This window comes from Vicia villosa, unplaced genomic scaffold (genome assembly GCF_029867415.1).
Source record: "Vicia villosa cultivar HV-30 ecotype Madison, WI unplaced genomic scaffold, Vvil1.0 ctg.000247F_1_1_2_unsc, whole genome shotgun sequence".
Classification (NCBI taxonomy): domain Eukaryota; kingdom Viridiplantae; phylum Streptophyta; class Magnoliopsida; order Fabales; family Fabaceae; genus Vicia; species Vicia villosa.
In genome coordinates, this window is record NW_026705100.1 from 1 (window position 1) to 24,453 (window position 24,453).

Sequence of the window (24,453 nt, forward strand, 5' to 3'; positions counted from 1 at the left end):
TTCATCTTACAGGACTCTTAAGCATCACAATCATTCCAATTATTTATTCACTAAAAATTTATGTAAGATAACAAGCACAAAACTTAGCCAAGACTATTATTTTTATAGTTTTCTTTGCAGAAGTTTAAAATTCCTAAAACTTCAACATCTTCACCAATAACCAAAACTATTATTTAGAAACCTCCTCCGTAGAAAGTTGAACCTCCTAGAATTCTTACAATCAACAAAAAAGAATTAAATAAGAAATAATACTCTTCTACATTATTGGACAAAAATCTCAAGAAATGTCAAACATAAATTTCAAATAGGATTTATAAAGTTGTATTATCTCCAAATTAGAGGTATTTTCTATCAACTTAACATTACTAATTGTTGATAGTAAAAGAAGAAGTACAGTACCAAGATGAGCGTCAAGGCCATGTCCAACAACCCACGCCAAATCTCTAAATATAATTCTGCCAAAAGATAAGAAAAATCATAGAAGAACATTAGTAGTACTCTGAAGCCAATTCCACCATCTATACATGCATATAAGTTAAGTAATCTCATCTATCTTACTTAAAGCCATAAAGTTAAGTACCAATAATCGAAAAGTCATAACATATTATATAAATTGCATAAAAGTAAAGTATAAAGTGCAGAAGATCTCCACAAACACATGGTTCAATAAAATTTGAAAATGCCATAAATATGTTGAAATTGAATAGGCCTATTAATCTTTTTAAAGGAACTATACATGTAACTTTATTCGGATATATTAAAACAGTTTCCGATGAAGCTATGGCCTCCTACATACACTTCAAGGTTAACATACATTTCATATTCAAATGGTGGACTATTTAAAATATAGAAGGCTTACCTACAATATGCTGCTGAATTTCCAGCCCAAATTGGGAAGCTTATGAGAAGTAACAACTTTTATTGCCCCTTTGTTTGATTTCTTCAATAATAATAGCTTCACAGGTTCAGTAGCTCTCACAAGTTTATCACCTGAAATATTCATGTGAGGTATGGCTACTCTTCACTTTTACAATTCAGATTACTAAAAGTGAAGAAAGAGAATGAAACAGAGAAGACATAGAAACTCACTGTTGCAGCAAGTTGTTATAAGCCTTACTATGCATTTATCTTGTGCTACTTTCAATTTGAAAGCATTGTCATCAAGTATACTAACATCCAAACCGGCATTATCCATTTATTCCATTTTTTGATGAATCTGCATGTTTAACATCTACTAATTTAGCTATTGAAAATAAATTATAAAAAATTTTGTAAACTTAAATTGAGGTGAGGAGCGAGAGTTCTTGAAAGGATTCTTTCTGGTAAGAATGAAAATGGTAGAAGAGGGAAGGAGTTGCAACGTCAAAAATGTTTGCATTAGGGTTTAGATGGTTGTGATTGCTGAGTACTTTTCTCACGAACAAATATTTAGGGAAATAGAATTTAAAAAAAGAAAACTGAAAAATAAAGTGGAATTCAATTGGAAAGGGGGAAAAGTTAGGAGCGCAAAAAGCAATCAATTTTATATTTGTGGAGTTTTTTCACGCTTATTAGAAGGGGGTTTCAGAATCCTCGGAGTTACACAAATAATTCTAACATAAAATATTTAGAAACCTATTTTACAGAGGTTTTAAAAAACCTCCATTAAATAACCTCCACTAATTAGCATATTTTTTGTAGTGATTGATGCAACAACTTTTACCAGTGGATATCTGTGGGATCCTACTAGAGAATGTGAGAGTAACTTTAACGAGATTGTGCTTATTCTTTAATGTCATATGTAATAAAGTTTTTTATTTCAAAAAGTTAGATGAATTAGAAGATGAGGCTGCCATAATCTTGTGTCAATTGGAGATGTATTTTCCTCCATCTTTTTTTGACATTCTGGTCCACTTACTTGTTCATCTAGTCAGAGAAATCAGATTTTGTGGTCCAATTTATTTAAGGTGGATGTATCCAATAGAGCAATATATGAAGATCTTTAAAGGATATACGAAGAATCATCACCGACCAGAAGTTTCAATTGTTGAAAGGTGCATCACTAAAGAAGCTGTTGAGTTTTGTACAAACTATTTGACGGAAGCAAATTCTATAGGCATTCCAAAGTCTCGTCACGCTGATCACCTAGACAGAAGAGGTATTCAAGGTCTAAATTTTAATTCAATTGCTTGGGATGTAGTTATTCAAGCACAATTCAATATACTGAATAATATAAATGAAGTTCAACCTTTCATAGATACTCACAAAATACTTTTGAGAAAAAAATCCCCAAATGAGTGACAAGTTGTTGTTGATAGAGCATAACAAGAGTTTCATATATTAGTTTAATAAAAGTGTATCTAATGATCGTAGTGCATCCGAGATACTTAAATGGTTGTCGTACGAGCTAAAAATTTGTGTCATTACTTGGACTGCATACGACATTAGTCATTATACCTTTTATACAAAATCAAAAGATGATCGTAGTACAATGTAAGATAGTCGGGTTATGGTTAAAGCCGAATCGATGTATTTCTCTAGTTCAAAAGATAAGAATCATGTATTGGCAACTACCACGTTTTATTGTGTCATTGATGAGATTTGGGAGATTGATTATGTTATTTTTAAAGCGGCTTTATTTAAATGCAAGTGGATTCTCAATAATATGTACACATTGATAACTTAGGATTCACCCGGGTCGACCTTGGCAATGCATCTTTTATGACCGAATCATTCATCATGGCTTCTCAAGCAAAATAAGTTTTCTATGTTACCGACCCATCGAACATATCGGGAAATTTTCAATCATTCTCCAAGAAAAACACATTCCTGTTAGTGATGAAAGTCTTGATATTCCGTCCACACCTTCTTACACAACACAAGTTCCTACCTCATATGATGAAGTTGATGGAGATGTTGTCCATGCTATTCGAATCGATCATGAAGAAGGCATTGGAGAAAATTAACAAGTACGTAATTTATTCTTTATTCATAATATATTCATGTATGTTTAAATTTCCAAGTATTTTTACTAACAAGTATAATTGTTGGAAATTATAGGTCTTTAGAGTCAAGACACCAAAATACCAAGTTACAATTATGTGATGTTATGTAATGTGTAAACTGTAGATTGTTCGTTCTGATACAATTGAATATGATACAATTATGTGATATTATGAATATGATATAATTAATATTATTCAGATAACTTTATCACAAATGTGAGTTTTATTTACTGTATACAAGTTAAGAAAATCGGATTAACTATAAAAGCAGCATAAGATTTGTTAATTATGTAGAAAATCTAACGGTTATAGACTTATAGTCATGACCGTTAAAATATCTTGGTGCTGTCTAGAAAAATATAAGGGTTAATACCTATTTTGCCCCCTGCCATGTGGGGTGTAGTTGAAAAACCCCCTAGTTTAATTTTAAAACTTTTTCAAGCCACCTCATTAAAAAGTCTGATGTGGCAATTTTTTTTTTAATTTTTTTTATTTTTATTGATGTGGTTGGCTTAGGTGGCATTTTTATTTTTTTTTATGTATTTTAATTCCGTGTGACATTTTTATTATTATTTTATTGTTCGGTTTTTAAAATGTTACATATGAAAGCTCAAAAACTTGGTCCCATGAAAGCATACATGACTAGCACCATTACCACTAGGCTGCATATTGCTCTTTGTTATGTAATTGCCTTAGCTAATTTATAATAGTTACTGTTATTGTTATTAGCATTAATAGTTAATGTTTTCATAATTAATTAATATAAATATTATTAGTTAATAATTATTAGTTATTAGTTAATAGTTAATGTTATTAATTAATATAACTTAAATTATAAAATAATAATTAATATTTATTTTACTGTTAATGTTAATTAAATTATAAATAAACTAAATTAAACTAAATTAATATAAATATTATTAGTTTATATTTTATAATTTAGTTAACTTTAATAGTAAAACAAATATTAATTATTATTTTATAATTTAACTAATATTAATTAATAATATTAATAGTTAATGCTAATAACGTTAACATTAACTAAATTATAAAATAATAGTTAACATTTATATTAGTTAATGTTATTAATTAATATTATTTAAATTATAAAATAATAATTAACATTTATTTTACTGTTAAAATTAATTAAATTATAAAATATAAACTAAATTAAACTAAAATAAATTAATATAAAGTAATATTACTTAATAATGTTAACAGTAAAATAAATTAAATTAAATTAAATATAAACATTAATAAAAAAAATTTAAATTAAATTAATTAAATTAAATATAACATTAACTGTAAAATAACGTTAATTAAATTGAATTAAACTAAATTAAACTAAATTAAATTAATATAAACTAATATTAGTTAATAATGTTAATTATTAATTAATTTTGAAAAGATTAATTATTTTACTAATATATACTAAATATAAACTAAATTATTTATAACGTTAACAGTAGTGAAAACATTAAATTAATATAAACTAAATTAAATTAATATAAACTAACTTAAATATAAACTATATAAGTTAATTATTTATAAACTAATATAAACTAAATTAAATTAATATATATTAATCAATAGTGAAAACATTAATTATTAATGCTAATAACTATAACAGTAACTATTATAACTTAGCTAAGGCATTTCTATAACAAAAAGCATTATGTAACCTAGTGGTAACGATGTTGGTAAAGTATGCTTTGGGGTGCTAGGTTCAATACTCATTAGGAACATTTTTTTTTGAACTTTCATATTTAACATTTTAAGAACCAAACAATAAAATAATAATAAAAATGCCACATGGAATTAAAATAAATAAAAAATAATAAAAATGTCACCTAAGCCAACCACGTCATTAAGGTTTTTCAACTACACCCCATATGGCAGGGGGCAAAATAAGTATTAACCCAGTAGTAGTGGATTCTGTAATGATTTTAAGGTGTTTGCTTATTCTAAAATAGAATTGATTTTTCCTCTAGAATAGATTCTACTTGAAAATACAATTTGTAATTTTTGAGTTTAAATCTAATTTTTACACTCAAATTTATTAATGTTTAGTTCATTTTTAAATAAATTTATCCAAATATAAATTATTTTAACTATGTACAAAATCAATTCACTCATAATTCATTCTTCTTACCATAAACCAAGCATACTCTTAAAAAAAGGACATAAAATCTATATAAAACTTTTGAAAAATAATCCAAATTTAGAACTATCCCTCAATGCATGTCCTTCTCAACAAGATGCTCTCATTCTTCCAAAATAGCCTTACAAGCCTTGTTATCCATGGATTTCAGAAAAGCCACTATTCCGACCTTCCACCAGTCATAATTTGAACCATCTAATATAGGTGGTTTGTTGTTGTATCCTCCTTCCTTATCCATAGTACCATAAAATAGTTTTCCTGGAGCTCACCCAATAGCAGAACAGGGTGCCTACTCTGATGGCAATTGAAATTATGACACTAACAATACATATGTCAAGACAGATTTCTCAACACAAAACACAATGTCACGACAGATGTTACAACATCACCTGCTGACATAAACACTTTTTAAAACAGGAGATTGTGCAGAAAGTAAATTATAGAAAGATAAACAACACAATCTATTGTTGACCCAGTTCGGTGCAAGTCACATATTCTGGGGGCTACCAAGCCAGGAAGGAAATTTACTATAATAGTATTAGTTCAAAGTTTAAACAGTCCCAGTTTACAACTTATCACCTAATCACTACTTCTATGCAATTTCTACCTACGAACCTCCTAGATGGCAGGGGGTTTTTCAAATACACCCCATATGGCAGGGACAAAATAGGTATTAACCCAAAAATAGATATTAACACAGTAGTAGTGGATTCTGTAATGATTTTAAGGCGTTTGCTTATTCTAAAATAGAATTGATTTTTCCTCTAGAATAGATTCTACTTGAAAATACAATTTGTAATTTTTGAGTTTAAATCTAATTTTTACACTCAAATTTATTAATGTTTAGTTCATTTTTAAATAAATTTATCCAAATATAAATTATTTTAAATATATACAAAATCAATTCCCTCATAATTCATTCTTCTTACCATAAACCAAGCATACTCTTAAAAAAGGGACATAAAATCTATATAAAACTTTTGAAAAATAATCCAAATTTAGAACTATCCCTCAATGCATGTCTTTGAAACAAGTTATGTGAACCAATCTTAAATTGACCGTGACAGTATTTCACTCATAAAACCCTAATTCTTATATGCCAAAGACACTTAGGTTAAATATCTACAATCCACGTCACACTCCATAATTTTTGTCAAAACCATTTAATTCATATTTTTTTCTCCATTTTTTATATAAAATTAAAAAGCAGAATCTTAACACCAGAATTGATATAAATATATATATATATATATATATATATATATATATATATATATATATATATATATATATATATATATATATATATATATATATATATATATATATATATATATATATATAACTTAATGAAATCTATGCTATGCATTAGGGCTTAGGCTAATAATCATGCATAAACTTGTTCAATCTCTCAGATATTCTTGCACTTTCATTTCCAAATTCTTGTACCTAGAAATAATGCAAATATAGTGAGTTTAATAACTATACATACTAAAGGACATTAAATAAAGTCACTTAGCATTATTATTTATTTACCTGACTATGTATTGAATGGAAAACAGTATCTTCATTGACTTTATAGCTAGCATTAACAATATCAACTCCTTCTTCATTAAGAATTCTAATGGTTTCATTCAACAAAAACTGAGAATTCAATCCAGTTATTAGAACAACCTCTAATGTTAAACCTATTTGTTGGATCTCAATTTTTGGAGATTTTAGTAACATCAACTTCTTTTGCCTTTGAATTTCTAGTAGAAACTTCTTCTTTTCCTTCATTTTCTCCAAACTTATCTGTAACTTCTTTATGTAATTTGTTGCTTCCTCTACCCGATCCGGCATCGATATAACCTGCATGCAACACATAAATTTAATCATCCACACATTGTTTAAAAAAATAATGATTAGTTAGTGACACAATGCTAAGTGTTTTTGTGCTTTCAAGCATAATTCAAATTATTAATTAAGCAAGTAAGAGAAGAAGAAGGGGGTAAAGAAAAATTAAGAAAGAAAAGAAAGAAGGAAAGGATAAAAGCCTTTGAGATTTGATGAGGAATAATTGAAGTGAGTTTGTGTCAGAGAGTTTTCTTTTCATTTCTTCTATTTTTCTCAATGAGTTTTCTGTCAATTCTTGAAGAACTAGGGTTGTTCTCCATCACTTTTCCACTTTATAAATATCTGGAAATACTCATTATATCGTTATAAAAGAATGCTACTTATAATAATGGTTTGTCACTTAGTTATCTTCTTTTAGAAAAAGTTAGAGTGTAGATTATTAGACTAGGTAGGTGCTATTAACCAAAGTTGTCTTGTAATTGGAATGGTGGGGCACTATGTTTGGACACTTGTCGATCTTGTGAAGCATCACTATAACTAATCTACATTCCAAAATAATTTTTTTAGGCAAATTCATTGAAAATAAGTAGTAAAGGGCTAATCTAACCCTTACAGAGTTGCTATGTTTACACTCTTATCTAACACCAAAAGTGTACATCCTATGAAATACACATGGCCCTATATAATTGTGTATGCCAACAAAAATAAAAAAAATAATGATTAAATATTTTAGAAAAGCAAAACCATATTATTATACGGTGTAGATGTAATGTTCAGAATAAAAATAGCATTTCACCAATGGAAAACTACAAAATAACAATAAAAATACTACGCATCAATAAAAGCATCATCCACATTCTTAAGACACTCTAAAGGGACACTATATAAAACTCTTAGAAATTATGTTTAAATTTTGAATTGGATCTTTTGATGCCTCCTCATTCATACCAGCAATTTGATTGAATAAACAATGTCTTTTAGATTGAATGACTCTCCTTTAAAAATAATAATGTTGTTTCTTTTCAATTAGATGCTCCAATAGGTTTCTAATATTTCAATCCTTTGAGTACATAACGCGCGCACACACACAAAGTCAGTAGGATTTTGCAAAATTCTTCTTTTATCCAGCTGAAAGTAATCTGTCTTTCAACAACCTCCAATTGAAAACTTAATTTTACGAGGAATGTTAGACTTCCAAAGACCTTCTAGAGAAATTCTTTATCCAATTTCTTCCCAAGTAATACAATGATATTTGACAGCCCTTCATCAGTATCTAGATTAGCTGGTCATTCTTCATCTTCAGCATTGGATACAAAAGTTATGCTCTTGTTATTTTTCTAAGTCTTGTCACTAATAGCCAATTCAAAAGTTTGAAGTAAGCCAACAAATTCATCAACCCTCATAGTGCTTATGTTATGAGCTTCTTCAATGGCTGTCACCTTCATATCAAATTTCTTAGGTAAAGACCTAAGATTTTTTCTTACAAGCTATTCTTTTGACATCTTTTCTCCCAAGGCACTAGATGCATTTGCTATTTCAAGAACTTTCATATGATATTCCTGAACAGTCTCACCATCATTCATCTTCAGATCTTCAAATTTAGAAGTGAAAAATTGAAGCCTAGACAACTTTAATTACTTTAGATGTGCCTTCATGAGTTGTTCTGAGAATTTCCCAAGCATTCTTGGCTTCAGTACAAGTATTGATCAACCTAAAAACATTCTTGTTTACTCCATTGAATAGAGCATTCAAAGCCTTGGAATTTCCAAGAGCTAATTTATCATCCTCATCAGACCAATCTTCTCCAGGTTTTAAGGACACGTTCTCTTCTTTATCCTTCTCAACAGGATGCTCTCATTCTTTCAAAACAGCCTTTCAAGTCTTGTTGCCCATGGATTTCAAAAAATGACACCATTCTGGCCGTCCACCAGTCGCAATTTAAACCATCTAACAAAGTTGGTTTGTTATTGTATCCTCCTTCCTTATCCATAGTACCAGAAAATATTTTCCCCGGAGCTCACCCAATAAATAAAATAGGGTGCCTGCTCTGATGCCAATTGAAATTCTGGCACTAGCAATACAGATGTCAAGACAAATGTCTCAACACAAAATACAATGTCAGGAAAGATGTTATAACATCACTTGCTGACAGAAACACTTTATAAAACATGAGATTGTGCATAAAGTAAATTACAGAAAGATAACACTACAATTGTTAACTCTGTTTGGTGCAAGTCACCTACTCTAGGGGCTACCAAGCCAAGAAGGAAATTCACTATAATAGTATTAGTTCAAAGTCTAAACAATCTCAGTTTATAACTTATCACCTAATCACTACTTCTATGCAACTTCTACCTAAAAACCTCCTAGATATGAGAATTCCCTCGCACTTCCCACAATCACCTCAGTGATAAAAATAGTCACAGTTCTATCAATTGTATCTAAGAAACAAACAGAATATTACACTTCTAATAAATAATACTTGATCTTGCTTACAAGCTTCAACCATGAACAATACTCAACTCTTTTGTTTAAAAGCTTCAAGAGTGAGAATAATTAGTCTACCTCAATGTATCAGAAGATACATGAGTGGCATACAAACAAAAACACGAAAATCTTGAAACACTCTCAAAACCTAAACCCTTATTTTGCACCCACTCTTTCTTCTTGTGAATTCTTGCTATACTAGGTTTAGCAAGTCTCTTTTTATAGACTCTTGTAGTATGGACTTGGACTCTAGAAACAAATTCAATCTTCTCCTTTTCAATCAGCTGCAAGATCTTCACACAAAATAGGAACAAACCAAATCAAATCAAATCCAAGTTTCTTAAAAAGTCTCAAAGATCATTTTTATTAAAGAAAATCAAATATGCATTGTACCTAAAATATCCTTGATTGGCTGTGCCTGTATGAGTACCAGGATCTTCTAGAATCTCATATTTTTTCAATCAAATCTTCAAGGATAAAAACCAGTCTGTACTGTCATGATGTTTTGGTATAGTGTGTCACAACATCTGACAGAACATCTATCAAAACTCATGACAGCAGAACCTATCATGACAGTTGGTCAAGATGTTACAACATCTTGCTCAACATCAGATAAGAATCATGTTTTAGCAAAATTTATGCCAACCATAAAACCATGGATCTAACACTTGTAAAAGAAAGTGGTGTTGCTTTGTTGTGTTAGTCTATATTAGAAGATTGTAAGAAAAGTCTTGGTGTGAGGCTTGTCCAAAGATATAGCATAGTGGAAAATCCTTCAAGGTGTGAATGGATTAGATGTACCCTTGGTTGATAAGGGGAACTAGAATAAATATCTTGTGACTTTTACTTTCTTGCACTTTATTTATATGCATAGTTGTTAAATTTTTCATCACAACTTTTTAGAAAAATAAAGAGAATCATAACAACTCAAAGTAAGATATAAGGTCATAAAACCTAATTTTCCCCTCTTAGATTGTACTCTTATACTTACAATTGACATCAGAGGAGTTTAAAGTAACTTGCTCATTCATCTATAAATTATGGCTTCAGTTAATTTGGTTTTTAGAGATGGTGGCACTAAGTACATTGGTGAATTCTATGATTTTTGGAAGATTCGCACGCAGACGTATCTTGAAGCACAAAGAAGAAATATGAAATGATGTTGAAAATGACCCATATGTTCTTAAGATGGTAATCTATAATGTAGAATAAGAAAAATTAAAAGGCTCTTGGAATGAAGATGACAAGAAGAAAATGCTAATTGATAAAAGGCAAAGAACATTATTTAATCAGCCCTAGGTATGAATGAATTCTTTTTATATAGCTTTTTGTAAAAAAAGAAAAAGATATTTAGGATAATTTAGAAAAAACATATGAAGGGACGGTAGAGGTAAAAAATATCTAAACTAAACACTTTATCACAAGAATATAAAATGTTCAGAATGCAGCCATGTAAGTCAATTCTTGATTTGCGAAAGAGTTTTGCTCACTTAAGAAATCACTTTATAGCTGTTAAAAAACACTTTAAAAATGATGAATTTAATCTCAAAGTCCCTATATCATTAACAAGGGCATGGCAACCAAAATTCATGTCAATAACGGAAAAAAGCCTCTCAAAAATTACTTCTGCAGCATTCTTCGGTAAACTCCAAGACCATGAAATAGAACTCGAAAGGCTAGAAAATTAAGCATGAAAATTCAGAAAAGAAATTCAAAAGTCTTGCCTTAAAAACTAAATTCAAAGACCATGATAGTGAACAAGAAGATGAATCTCAATCCACTAGTGATGAAGATGATGCATTAATCAAGAAATTCATTAAAAAAATGTTGAAAAAGGAAAGGACAAAGGAAATGAGTCAGAATGAAGCACCAAGAAGGAAGGTTACCTGCTTTGACCGGGAAAAAGAAGACATGTCAAAAGTGAATGCTCTATACTTCAAAAGAAGAATAAATTCAAAATCAAGGACAAAATGTAAAATAAAGTATATGTGGCATGTGATGCCAATGAGATAAATTCATCTTCAGATGAAAAAGCAAACATGACATTAATGGCTTCACAATAAAACCCGCAACAACACCCACCCTAGACAGCTCGCAAGGCGAGCTGCTATTTTATTAGGCAAGATTGTCTAGACCTGCAAAAAAGCAGAACACGAATTTCACTATTACAGCTCCCCCAAAGCTCAAATTTCAACTCAAAATCACCCAAATTGCACAAGAACCAACTGGTATATTTCATACAGAGATTAATACATCAAATACTCATAGATTAAACATTTAATTAATCAAATTAACACAAATTCATCAACATATTCATCATGCCTAAGAATAATAAACATGAACAACATTCATAATTTCATCTATCAATCATGCACAAACTTTTCAGAATAATGTAAAGCACGAATTTCATGTTATTCATAGCAATTGAGATAGGTTTTGCACAAACCTTCTTCATACACATAATCATCAACAATTGGAGAAAAACAATGGAAAACAAAGAAGAAGATGAGGATCTCTCTACCCTTCATGCAATTACACCCATAGATGAGTAACTCCTCCCCCTTACCTTAATTTTCTAGCAGAAATAAGCTCTAATAATGGCTTCTTCTCCTTCTAACCCTTGTTTTGCACTCCCTCACGAAATCTCTTCTTTCTCTTAATTCCTCTATTGCACCTCCTGACTCAAATAAGCTCCATTATTTTTATTAAAAACCAAATTTAATCTTTTAATAATCACACCTTAGCCATAATTTATTCTCAATTATTATCACTCTATCCCCTTATATCTCTTACTCCTACTTTTCACCCTATCCACTTAAACTCATTATTTTCTATTTATTTTAATTAATTAAAATTAACCATAAATTCTAATTAAATTCTAATAATTTGTACACACATCTACTATTTTCAATAAAATATCCAAGCACGCACAAATAATTCAAAAAATTAATATTAAACTCAACTAAAATTAAAATTCGAGAAATAGGGTGTTACAATAACCATGAGACACATGGAATATTTCCGATATGGTTTGGGGGGTGAAAGCTTTGGTTTGGCGTTGGGCTTTTGTCAGGAAAATTAGGCAACCCAATTGTAATTTTTACGAATTTAGTAGGAATCCTTTCCATTATTTCTCGTAAGGCGCAAATGGCGTTTAATTTTTCCTCTCTTCGGGTTTTATCCCGGTTTTTTTGTATCAAGCTTTTGAGAACTTGGGTTCTCCTATCAATATAATTCTTGCTTACAAAAAAAAAACATGAGAATAAGTATTTTAATTTTAATATATTTATAAGAGTATAAGGATAAACCCTTTTGTAACGAAAAAATAAAAAAAATGTTGGTGCTCAAAATCGAAGCAAGTAATCTTTGATATATCACAATGGTTGTTATCATGTACCATGATGAAATGTCTTTTAATAAAATAATAAAAAATTTGAGCGCGTGAAAATGAGTTATTACTTTAGTTATTTGAAGGACCGTAGTAATATGGAGTTACCAAATATATATTTTCTAACAGTGAACTCAACCTTTATGGTTATGGTTGGAGATCCTATGAAAAAGTTCTTATGTGGGTAAAAACAATCCACTTGTTAGTTAATTTTGCTAGCACCAAAACATTTTTTATTAAATTTTTGTTGCATCCTTTTCATAGTAAGTGAGAAAATGGTAAACACTATGTTACTTAGAGGATAAAATTAAATAAGTTCAATGAATTTCATATTCTTATTGGTGGTGCAGGATTTGCAACATATACTTTGTGAAATTATATGAATCGTATAAAATCTTGACGAAATCTCTATAGCAATCATAAAAATAACCCTGCACGACCTATTTGTGCACCACATCATCAACAACAAAAATTATGGGGGCGTGATGCGGATTGTAGACCTCTAACATACACTAAATATTTTTGTTTCATATAGCTATCGACACCCATTTTAATGTCTATTCGTATTGTCATTTTAGGACTAATTCACATAGCTTATTATACAAGTTTGATGCATCATCATCTTCATAATGACAATACTTAATACACATTAAGTTAATTATTCAAGTTTTAAGCTGTGTTAGGAAGGCTCAAATCAACTTTATAAGGACCCTTCTTTTTCATGTCGACAATGGTACCATATAAGAAGTTTCTGGACTCATTCTTTGAAACCGATAGACGACAATTTTAACACATTTATCATATTCCATTACATATTTATCATTCCAAAAGTTGCACAATATACTCTAAAATATATTTATTTTGGCCAATTCTATGTTGTTATAGCCTATATCGACATGATTCCAAACATAGTGCCCTACCATTCCAATTACAACACAGCTTTAGTCAGTAGCATCTAATCTAGGGCCCGTTTGTTTTGGCTTTTTTTAAAAATGATTTTTATAGTGTTACATAATTTTGTCAAAAAAAAATTTACAAAGAAACTTTTTATAAAAGCTTCAAATGAAAATTTTGTTTGAATAGTTATTCTTAAAATGTGATTTTAGGTGTTTCATCTATTTATGAGGAAAAAATTTGGATATCAAAATTTCAAAAAATCACTTAATTTTGAAGCTATTTCAAATAGATTTTCATAAAAATCATTTTTGAAATACAACTTTTTGAAAAAATTGCGATTTTGACTAAGTTTTAGTCTTCAATAATGTGTGTTTATGTTATAGGATGTCAAAAGTAGTGTTTCTTTTTAGAAAAAACGAATATAAAAAAACTTGTAATATTTTGAAAAACGGTTTTGAAAAATCTATTTTCAAAAATACAAAAAAAAAAATCATTTTTTTAAAGCTGAAACAAACAGGCCCCTAATCATATACATTCTAGCTTTTTCTAAACCAAGACAAACCAACATTATATTATAAGAAGCATTCTTTTATAATAGTATAATCACTATTTCAAGATATTTTATACTGGAAAAGTAATGGAGAAAAACTCTAGTTCATCAAGAATTGACAGAAAATTCATTGAGAGCAATAGAAGAAAAGAAATGAAGAATCTCCACCACAAACTCAATTCAATTCTTCCTCATCAAACTTCTAAGGCTTCTTTCTTTACCTTCTCAATTTTTCTTTACTCCCATCTTCTTCTCTTAGTTGCTCAATTTTTCATATGAATTATGCTAGAAAAATATAACAATCTCTAGTGTTGTGTCACTGATTAAACTTATCTGTAACAGGCTATTTCGAGGTCGGATCGGCTAGAGGAAGCAACAACTTACATAAAGAAGTTACAAATAAATTTGGAGAAAATGAAGGAAAAGAAGAAGCTTCTACTGGAAGAAATTCAAAGGCAAATGAAGTTGATGTTAAAATCTCCAAAAATTGAGATCCAACAAATAGGTTTAACTTTAGAGGTTGTTCTAATAACTGGATTGAATTCTCAGTTATTGTTCCATGAAACCATTAGAATTCTTAATGAAGAAGGAGTTGATATTGTTAATGCTAGCTATAAAGTCAATGAAGATTCTGTGTTCCATTCAATACATTGTCAGGTAAATAATAACCCTAAATTGTTATTAATTTTGTTTAGTATGTATTATAGTTATTAAACTCTATATTTGCATTGTTTCTAGGTACAAGAAGAATTTGGCAATGAAACTGCAAGAGTATCTGAGAGATTGAACAAGTCTATGCATGATTATCAGCCTAATGCATGTCTTTGATTTCACTATATAAGCTATTATATATAAATCTATAAATGTGTGCATTTTGTAATATTTATCTATATCAATGCTGGTGTTTAGATTCTGCTTTTTAATTTTATATAGAAGAAATAGAAAATATCTGAATTAAAAGTTCTGACTTACATATATTATAGTAATAAGCTGGAAAACTCGTGTTTCATGCTTCTTCAAGCTTTGTAACCCTCGTTTCTTAATCCTAGCAAAAAGTCTCCCCTTATTTTGCAGTAATTTATTATGTTGATTCTCTTTTTCAAAATGAGAATTATGATCAAATTTATCACACTAAAAGCATTTAGGCATGTTATTATTAGAGGTTCTATTTGTCTGATCTGATAGAGTTTTTTGAAAAATTAAGCATCAATTTTAGGTTGATATCTTAGTCCAACTTTATTATAAGTCCTTCTATAATGTTCAAGTTAATTCTGCATTTGGTAAATTTATCAAGAGTTTTATGTGAATCGTCAATTTTATTACTACAATTTTTGTTCTGGACTGGACCTCTGATTGACCCAGCGTCGAGCACAGTCCAATCCACACCTACGTTGAGGACGGTCCAGAGTCCTGGCCCAATCCATTAGGGCCAGTAAAATGCATTTCCCCCACGTCATCATCCGCTCCCCCACTCTTCGCAAGGAAGAAGAAACCATCTTTCCCTCCATAACGGGCAAGTCCACCCACGACATAGGGATCTCGGGTCAGTTGGCCCAGGATGATGAGCATGTGCTGCTTATCACTATGCACGTGGAAATCCTAGCAGTCATCTGTGATGGGCTTGGACTTTCAGCCCATAACGGATACTATGAAAACCTTGTTCGCAACACTCAACTACACCAACGCTATGGTCTATCAGCAGAATTAAAAGATCGAAGCACTAGATAAAGACTGTCGTTCACACTCTCACCCACGGAGACAACAACGATAGCGCTGAACTACCCATAAGATGTTTGGTTTTTCTCTCTTCCTCTTTGTGTATTTATCTTTTGTTGGGTTTGTTTGTATATTTACTATGAACATATGTGTATTTATTACTCATGGCATTGTTTAAAACTTGCTTTACAAATCAATCTTGATGCTTTCCTTGATCTTTTTGTATTTATGTTTGGATTTGTGTTGTTGTGGAAATAGACATCACAAATCTTGATTAGGGAAGGAAATCTATTAGTTTCTAGATTTTAGAGATATATTTAGAGCTAAAAATCACTTGTGTATCAAAGCTTAATGCTTCAGTGTTTGAGTTTCAGGCGAGACATTGCTGATGTGAAAATACGGTTGTTTTCACAACCTTGTGTTAGACATAACCTTGGTAGTGATACGTCTCGTACAGGTTGTAGAAATGGACACTGATGTGAGAGATACGTGTTGATTTTGAGGAGTATTATAGGTTGAGTACAGTTGGTTGATAGGTTTAAGTTTGTGACGAGTAGTGTATATTCATGCCTGATAAGTTATTCTCTTCGAAGAAAGTATTTATATTTTCTTGTTTATACCTTTTTAATTTAAATTCATTTTAACCAAAGCTCAGAAATGCAGAAACTATTGAACGACATTCTTTCCCTTGCACCAAATTTTGTGGATAGGATAAAACTCGGAATACTTCCAAATCTTTTGCTTGTCGCTTTAATGTGTCAACAAAATGGCGTCATTGTCGGGGAACGGTGTTTTGATATTGAATTGCATCGCAGTAGTTTCTATTTTTTTGAGTCTTGTATATATCGTATATATTGTATATGTTCACTTGTATATTTTCACTTGTATATGTTTACATATGAGTATGCATTGTTGGTGAATGTTGGCTAAAAAAGTTGACATCGGACGAGTTCTTATATTCAAATCTTCACTTATCAACTTGCGTATCCAACATTCACTTGTTTTTTCTTTATAGTTGTATTTATTTTTTTACTTGTATATTTGTGTTTTATTTTATGCTTGTGTAAGTGTTGTATATATTTGTACCTGTAACGTTTGTTAAGTGTTTTGGTTGGGACATTTTCTTTAGGTTTGCGCGGTGAGACATCGCCATGGCATGCCGAGAGGAGGTTACTTGTCAAACACAGAAATAATAAAAGCGTCTAGCTAACAACATAAAACAAGCGTTTATTGGGAGGCATCCCAACGGTTGTAAGTTTTGTTTTTTTTTTATGTTTTGTAATTGAGTATGTGTAGGTGATTTAGTGGAGGTGTGCTTGAAGGATCAGATGCAAGTCTGATTTTTTTGCATTTTCCTGATGTCGTTAAGCGCGGTCTTTTCCCGCATAGCGCTCTCACGAAATTCTACACCACTCATTGGTTTATGCTAAGAAGTCATATGTTGTTCTCATTTTTCACCATTTTCCTGCACCCGCTTAGCGCAGTAGAGCCCGCTTAGTGCGCCCTTGTTTTTGTGCAGCCGCTTAACGCGCTATGTCCGGCTTAGCACAATATGCTATGCGCCAGTGGTGTTTTTGCTTCACTTGACCCTCCATTTTCCCACTTTCACCAAGGTTATTTAGTCAAAAAAATAGAATTATTTTCTAATTCTTTTGTTGGTTGTTTGTCGTTCCAATTTTGATCTGTTAGCTTGAGGATTTTTGAGGTGATTTTCCAAGTTTGAGTGTTTCAACTTGCGGATGTATGGTAACGATATTGTTTTTAAAGTTGTATCAATCAACGTACTCGTTTATTGATTTCTATAGCATAACATGTTTAGAAAACTTATCATTTGTATAATTATTATGTCATTCATTCTTTTACATTACTTACTTGTTAATTGAATCACTTTAGTTCCCAAACACCAAATGCGAGGAAGCTTTTCATTGTTCATATATGTTGGAGGCTGGAATCTTTGTTTTAACTGGATTTTATTGTGTTTATTCTATTATTTATGTTGACTACATGAAAGCATGAAAAGGATCAAGGAATTTGTTTCATTTTGAGCACAACCATCCTAACCAAATAGTCAATTCACGTTGTGAGTGTGCGATCATTTGTTAACCCCTTTGAGCCTTTTTGTCAATATCCATGTTTCATTTGAACTTGATGCTTGAAAAAGAAAAAATGTGAAAAGAAAAGAAAAAGAAAGAGAAAAAAAGAGAAAAGTTTTAAAAAAGAAAAAGAAAAAAAGATAAGCGAATAATTATGCTAAAAGTGTTGTGTTTGGTGTAACACTTGGGAAAGTAGAAGAAGTTTGGTTGAGATTTTGTTGTTTGAACTTTGTGGATTGATCACTGCCTTAGATTTAGGTAAGTTTTTGTTTCATTTAGCTTTAGAAATTTCCCCCTGTTTGTTAACAAGTCACATTACAACCTTGAAAAGTCCTTGTGATTCTTGCTTTTGTATTTTCAATATGATTTTTGGATGAATGCATAGTCTAGTCTTTTATTTACAAGATTGTTGAATGAGTGTCGAAGTCCCTCCTTTTTTCTAGGTGTTGTAACACCCAATATTTTCTAATTTTAATTTAATTGGAAATTTAATTAATGATTAGAATTATTGGTGGTTTGTGGAAAATAAATTGGAAAAGAATGGTTTGTGGTACTGGGCCAGGTGTGATGTTAGTAAGAAGGAGGTGTTAAGTTAGTAAAGCCCATTACTAAATTAATGTTATTTTTATAAAATAATAAGAAAATTGGGAAAAGAGAAGGTTAGAGGAAAAAGAGTCAGAACGTGAAAATGAGAAGTTGAAGAGAAGAGCTGAGGAACGTAAAAAGGAGCCAAAGAGGAAGAGGACCAAGATGAAGAATTTGGCTAAGGTAAGGGGTGATTACTCTAATGATGTAGTATTATGATTCTGATGATGTTAGGATTGAATTAAGGGATTAGAATCTCTATTTGGGATGTTAGGTTTTGTGAAATACCAACACTGACATGTATGATTTGATGAGTTGACTGCAATTGATGATGTAGTAATGTTACATGGTGTTGTGATATGTTGTTTGTGCATTAGAATCATGTATTTGGAGTATTTTGATGTCATCGATGATCAATTTCGTAATGGTATGAGTTGGTATGTGTTTGGGATGCATAAAAGTCTTAAAAATCACTTTTTCCAGCTACTGGGTTCGTGGGAACCGGTTCCCATGTGGGAGGAACCGGGTTCCACTGTGTTAGAACGTTAAAAATGGCATTTTTGGGTCCAGGAACCGGTTCCCATGTGGGACGAACCGGGTTCCAGCACAAATTCCAGCAGCACGTTTTGAAAACTGTTCTAACTTTAAAAGCTTCTAATTTTCAAACCGTAAGTCCGTTTTATATGCCGTTTTGGACGTTGTTCCTTAAATTGAATGCTTTACCATATGAAATAAAGAAAACAATAATAACTTGATTTTATTTTGAAAAGTATCGTTTTCTTCAAATGTGGTTTATTCTTGTTTTGCATAGTTGATGAGGTGCAATGAATTGTTGTTTGCATAATTGAATATGTGCAATGATGTGTGTTGTTATAATGTGATTGCTTCTGCTTGTTATGCAAATGGATGTTGTTCGTGGTAAATATGGTTATCATGTGTTTTGATGAATGATGATGCAGATGGATGTTATTCATGGTAAATGTTGTTATCATGTGTTTTGATGATTGATGATGATTGATTTGTTTTGAATGATGCATGTACATGTACATACTTGTCGTGACGTTGTTGGTAAGATGTGATAAGCGATGTTAAGCATCGGATTGATGATGATATATGATGTTATAAGTATGTGACATGTGTGCATTCATTCATGAATCATTTGCATTGGAAGGCTAATTCCCATTGTGCGGAGATTAGCGGGAAGTCATCGTGTGCCCATGTGGGTGTGAGCGATGAGGCAGTAGTCGTGTGCCCATGTGGGGTGTGAGCGACTAGAGGGCAGTATCAAAGAGAGAAGTCCTGTGATGTGATTCACGAATTTTGGTACCACATGCATAAGAGTCTGCATGGTCTTTGTATAAATTATGACATGTCAGGATGAAATCCGGTGTTATGATTGTGTTGTGTTATTGGTGCATACTATTGATTTGTGCTTGTGATTGGTATGAATTGATTAATCTGAATATGCTAAGTAGGGTGGATAATTGCTTATGAAATTCTATATCTGATGATTTATAATGCTATTTAATTATGATGTAGTCTCACCCTTACTTTGATGATTTCAGATTGAAGTGGCGGTTTAAGCGATCGGTGAGGGTGACTCGTAGAGTTTATCCGGTTATGTGGACTCGTGTCGGTCATGCTCTGATCTTGTAACACTGGGGGTCGATAGTCTTAGAGTTACTTGATATACGTTGTTGCCATTCTTGGTTATGGATTATGTATTGTTGATTTGTTTGGATATGTTCCTTAACGTTGTTAAATTGAGTTTCCGCTGTGCAAGGCACATGTTTGATATTTTGTTTAATTCCAATAAAGCATGACACCCGACGTGGAGTTCTATTTATTTTATTAATTGTAACATCCTTGTTGTATAATTACTCTGATCTTTATTATAATTTCTGCGGGGGTTTAGAAGGGTGTTACAATAGTGGTATCAGAGCAGGTCGGTCCGTCCGGCCAATTGTAGTGTCAGTTGAGTTGCACGACAGTTGAATACTGTCGGCGTATTAGCCCTTGGTACGCGACATGTGAGTGGATCACTGTCGGTACTTGTTTGTTTTGTTGCAGGGGTTGGTTTGAGCGAAGTGGGGGAGAAGCTTTGCTTCTCGGTTATGTTTCAGTTGTAAGATGATTGATTTAGTAGGCTGTTGTTGGCAACCGTGCAAGCGTTGTTGGAGTTGTTGTTTTCCGAATCGAAGGTGACTTGAAATTAGGACTTGACTGGTAGTTAAGTTGGAACATCTTGAAAGAAGATGATTAGAGGTAATTGATGATTATTTGTAGGAGAGGGAAATTAAGAAGTTGTAATGTATCAGCTCTGCTGATGGGCTGCGAAGTTGTCAGTTGAGTAGCCGTGCGTCTCGGAAGAGGTTCAGCTGCAAGTTACAAAGAGGTTTGCGGTCGTAAGGTTTCAGAAATCGCACTTCGGTGATGGGATGTGTTGCTCAAGTTATAAGAATGTTTGGAAGTGAAGAGATATGATAAGGGGCTGTTTGGAATATGATCGAGTTGAAGAGAATGAGTTTTGGAGTGAAATTTTCGTAAGCAAAACGCAGGAAAATTGCTGAATAGCTGCAGAACTTCGAAAAATCATAACTGATGTTCTGGACATCCGATTTGAGTTCCGTTTGAAGCGTCGGAAAACTAAAGAGATGAACTTTGTTATAAAAATGGTTGCAGCAGCTGTAACATATTTAATTGTGACAGGATGATGTTGGAAAGAGGTGAAGTTGCGGTTACGCGTGCTCTTAGAACTAGACTTGTTTGTTGGTACGACACGGGATGTCAGTGTCAGAGTTGAACGGATTGAAGGAATAATTAAAAGGTTTGTTGAGAAGCAATTTTAGGAATTAAGTGTACCATTTGAGGAGTTTTGGAAATATCATTTAAGGTGTCGCTGCATGGCGCCAGTGTTGCAATTTCGGACAACGATTGGAAAATTCATATCTTGAGATCCGAGTGTCTGATTTAAGTGCCGTTTGGGGCATTGCGAACCTGACTTAATAACCATGATATATGTTGTTATTTGATGTTTAAAACTTGTTTGAAATGTGTTCCCATTATAAAAACAGAGGCGTGGGAATTTTGGGTTGTTGGGAACCGGTTCCCAGATAGAGACAACCCGGTTCCCCATAGTAAAAATCAGAGACGAGTTGTGGGAAGCAGCCAGGAACCGGTTCCTGTGTGGGAGGAACCGGGTTCTACTGTGTGTTTTTGGAGGATTGTTTTACTTTAAAAACCCATAACTTTTGATCCTATGGGGAGATATTCTGAAGTCGGTTAAGGAAGCGCAAAACTTGTTGAATAGGAATGCCTACTACCGTGATTGTTTGAAACAAAATCGAGTAGGGTGTGTTGTTGAGGAATAATTTGATGAGATATTCGGTAATAAAGATGATTTAAGTACCGATGGATTTTAGCAAGGAGTGAATTAGTAGGAAAGGTGAAATAAGTTTTAGTACGGTTGAAGTCGTATTTATGATGCCAAAGCAACGACATGTATAGAAGAAGAACTGTAGAGGATTTCTTACACCTATTGGAGTGAGGAAGAATTGTTGAGATTCCGAGTGGAATGATACTTGGACGCAAAAGATGTCATGAGTTTTAGAGTGAAACCAGAAGTATGAATGTTATCGCGGTCTTTTGCTAGATGAGGATTTTGATTCAGAACGAGATAAATAGAAAGGTACGAGTATATTAGTGATTATGAAGTTGGAAGTACTTAACAGGTGTGTGATGCTAAGAGACCATGAAGCAGATTATGTAAAATGTTTGGATGTTGGTATCACACTGACAAGATCCAATGAGAGGGAAGTGTGTGAGTTGTAAAGACTCAGAGTGAACTATTGGACTATGACGATGTTAATGAGTTGAGTGCAAACTCGGAAAAGGACACTATTATGTAGTAACGAAGGTTTATGCTTAAATATGGTTGTCGGCTATCTGTTGACAAATTGAGGACTTGATCACCTTTAATCTCTTGTTGATAGTAGACGGGATCATATATATGGGATGAGCTTGTTTGTTACCTTAATGGTTTAAGATATGATGGATACTAAGCTGTGAGAATAATCACTCACCATGTTGTGTGAATTTATGAAGAAGTGAATATGAAAGAATGCAATATATTGGACGGTGACTTAAGACGAGTAATCAGTATCGCACAACGAAAGTGTGATGTGGAGTAGCGTTATGAATAATTACTCGTGGGCAGTGAAGAATTAATATGTCAGGAGCCTACATAGAGGATGTGTATTGATCTATATGTTGGATTTATAATCTAGTGGATGAGAGGATGTCATTTCGGAGAATTAGAATTCTTTTGAATAATTGCCGAGATGATGAGTATGTTATTGTTGATGTACTTATTTAACGAGTATGCATTCACCGAAGTTAAGGCGATGAGTTGATACTATATGATGATGCTATAATAATTTTGTACTGTTGTAAGGTATTATTGTAGATTTCCAGATATAATAAGGAATTATACTCTATGAAGAACGAAGTTGATTTAATTATTGGAGGAGAGCAGACTTCAGTTTGAGCTATTTTATAAGCAATGGTATATTAAGGATGATGAGTGTGATTATAATTACTTGTGTGTACTCGTTCTGATGGTCAGAATGTTTAAGTAGAGGAAGTGAATCAGGACTTTGTTTTTGAATGCGAGTGAGTGTTGCTAAATGGTAGATTATTACCATGTATGATAAAGAAGGATTCTTGAACGAATGAGTAAAGAGAGTCGGAATTGGGTAAGACTGAGAAATCTAATTGGTAATGACGATTGTAACGAGTAATCAAAATAGTGCAGAAAAAGCGGAATATAACGTGTTGGATAATTGCCGGTATGACTTGAGAGGAGTCAGATAGTTGAAATTCAATGGTATATGAATGTTATTGTCGAGTTTCATGAAGGAAGCAGTTGGTGAAGAGTGTAAGTATTATTTCATCGCTCATATGGAAAGGTGTGTCTAAGGTTGGTACGTTTGGTAGATGGAATGCCTTACTGCAGTGTTGATCGAAGTGGTCATACCATGGTTGTGTAATTATATTATTCAGTGATTGGGCGTATTGTATGGGTTGTACCTCAATGTTCTATCGTTGTTAATCTTTTGGAGATATAGCGAGTGGTATACATTTGAATGGTCGAATGCGACGTAAGAGCTGAGATGGAATGCATGAGACATGTTTATGTTGGTTATGTCAGATGAGTTTTGAGGTTCGACTAAGAAAGTGTTAACTGAGAACAGGAGAGTCAGATTGAGGACTCCTATTTGGAACCTTTCACTAGAAATATGTTTTCGAGGACGAAAACTCTTTTAGTGGGGGAGAGTTGTAACACCCAATATTTTCTAATTTTAATTTAATTGGAAATTTAATTAATGATTAGAATTATTGGTGGTTTGTGGAAAATAAATTGGAAAAGAATGGTTTGTGGTACTGGGCCAGGTGTGATGTTAGTAAGAAGGAGGTGTTAAGTTAGTAAAGCCCATTACTAAATTAATGTTATTTTTATAAAATAATAAGAAAATTGGGAAAAGAGAAGGTTAGAGGAAAAAGAGTCAGAACGTGAAAATGAGAAGTTGAAGAGAAGAGCTGAGGAACGTAAAGAGGAGCCAAAGAGGAAGAGGACCAAGATGAAGAATTTGGCTAAGGTAAGGGGTGATTACTCTAATTATGTAGTATTATGATTCTGATGATGTTAGGATTGAATTAAGGGATTAGAATCTCTATTTGGGATGTTAGGTTTTGTG

The 24,453-nt window shown here is 32.0% G+C and overlaps 2 protein-coding genes across 3 annotated transcripts; one reads left to right on the plus strand and one right to left on the minus strand.

Moving 5' to 3' along the window:
- Nucleotides 1-6,470: 6,470 nt before the first annotated feature.
- Nucleotides 6,471-7,393, minus strand: LOC131625863 (transcription factor bHLH162-like). 2 transcript variants are annotated; one of them, XM_058896693.1, is made up of 3 exons: nucleotides 7,182-7,393; nucleotides 6,682-6,996; nucleotides 6,471-6,594 (listed from the first exon to the last, which is right to left on the minus strand). In XM_058896693.1, the coding sequence occupies exons 2-3, from the start codon at nucleotides 6,985-6,987 to the stop codon at nucleotides 6,526-6,528; spliced, it is 375 nt and encodes a 124-aa protein (XP_058752676.1). In that variant the 5' UTR covers nucleotides 6,988-6,996; nucleotides 7,182-7,393; the 3' UTR covers nucleotides 6,471-6,525. The 2 variants fall into 2 exon arrangements, with proteins under 2 accessions (XP_058752676.1, XP_058752675.1); XM_058896692.1 differs by having other exon boundaries at nucleotides 6,682-7,393.
- Nucleotides 7,394-14,390: 6,997 nt separating this feature from the next.
- LOC131625864 (transcription factor bHLH162-like) lies at nucleotides 14,391-15,131 on the plus strand. The gene is made up of 3 exons (XM_058896694.1): nucleotides 14,391-14,511; nucleotides 14,644-14,960; nucleotides 15,042-15,131. The coding sequence occupies exons 1-3, from the start codon at nucleotides 14,391-14,393 to the stop codon at nucleotides 15,129-15,131; spliced, it is 528 nt and encodes a 175-aa protein (XP_058752677.1).
- The last annotated feature ends 9,322 nt before the right edge of the window (nucleotides 15,132-24,453 follow it).

Bases quoted from the DNA above. Each gene is read 5' to 3' on its own strand.
- LOC131625864 (XM_058896694.1), top strand. From the start codon at position 14,391: ATGGAGAAAAACTCTAGTTCATCAAGAATTGACAGAAAATTCATTGAG. The intron at 14,512-14,643 runs CTTCTTTCTTTA...CTTATCTGTAAC, and splicing joins TCCTCATCAAACTTCTAAGG to AGGCTATTTCGAGGTCGGAT. The intron at 14,961-15,041 runs GTAAATAATAAC...CATTGTTTCTAG, and splicing joins TCCATTCAATACATTGTCAG to GTACAAGAAGAATTTGGCAA.
- LOC131625863 (XM_058896692.1), bottom strand. From the start codon at position 7,023: ATGATTAAATTTATGTGTTGCATGCAGGTTATATCGATGCCGGATCGG. The intron at 6,595-6,681 runs GTAAATAAATAA...CATTATTTCTAG, and splicing joins TCCATTCAATACATAGTCAG to GTACAAGAATTTGGAAATGA.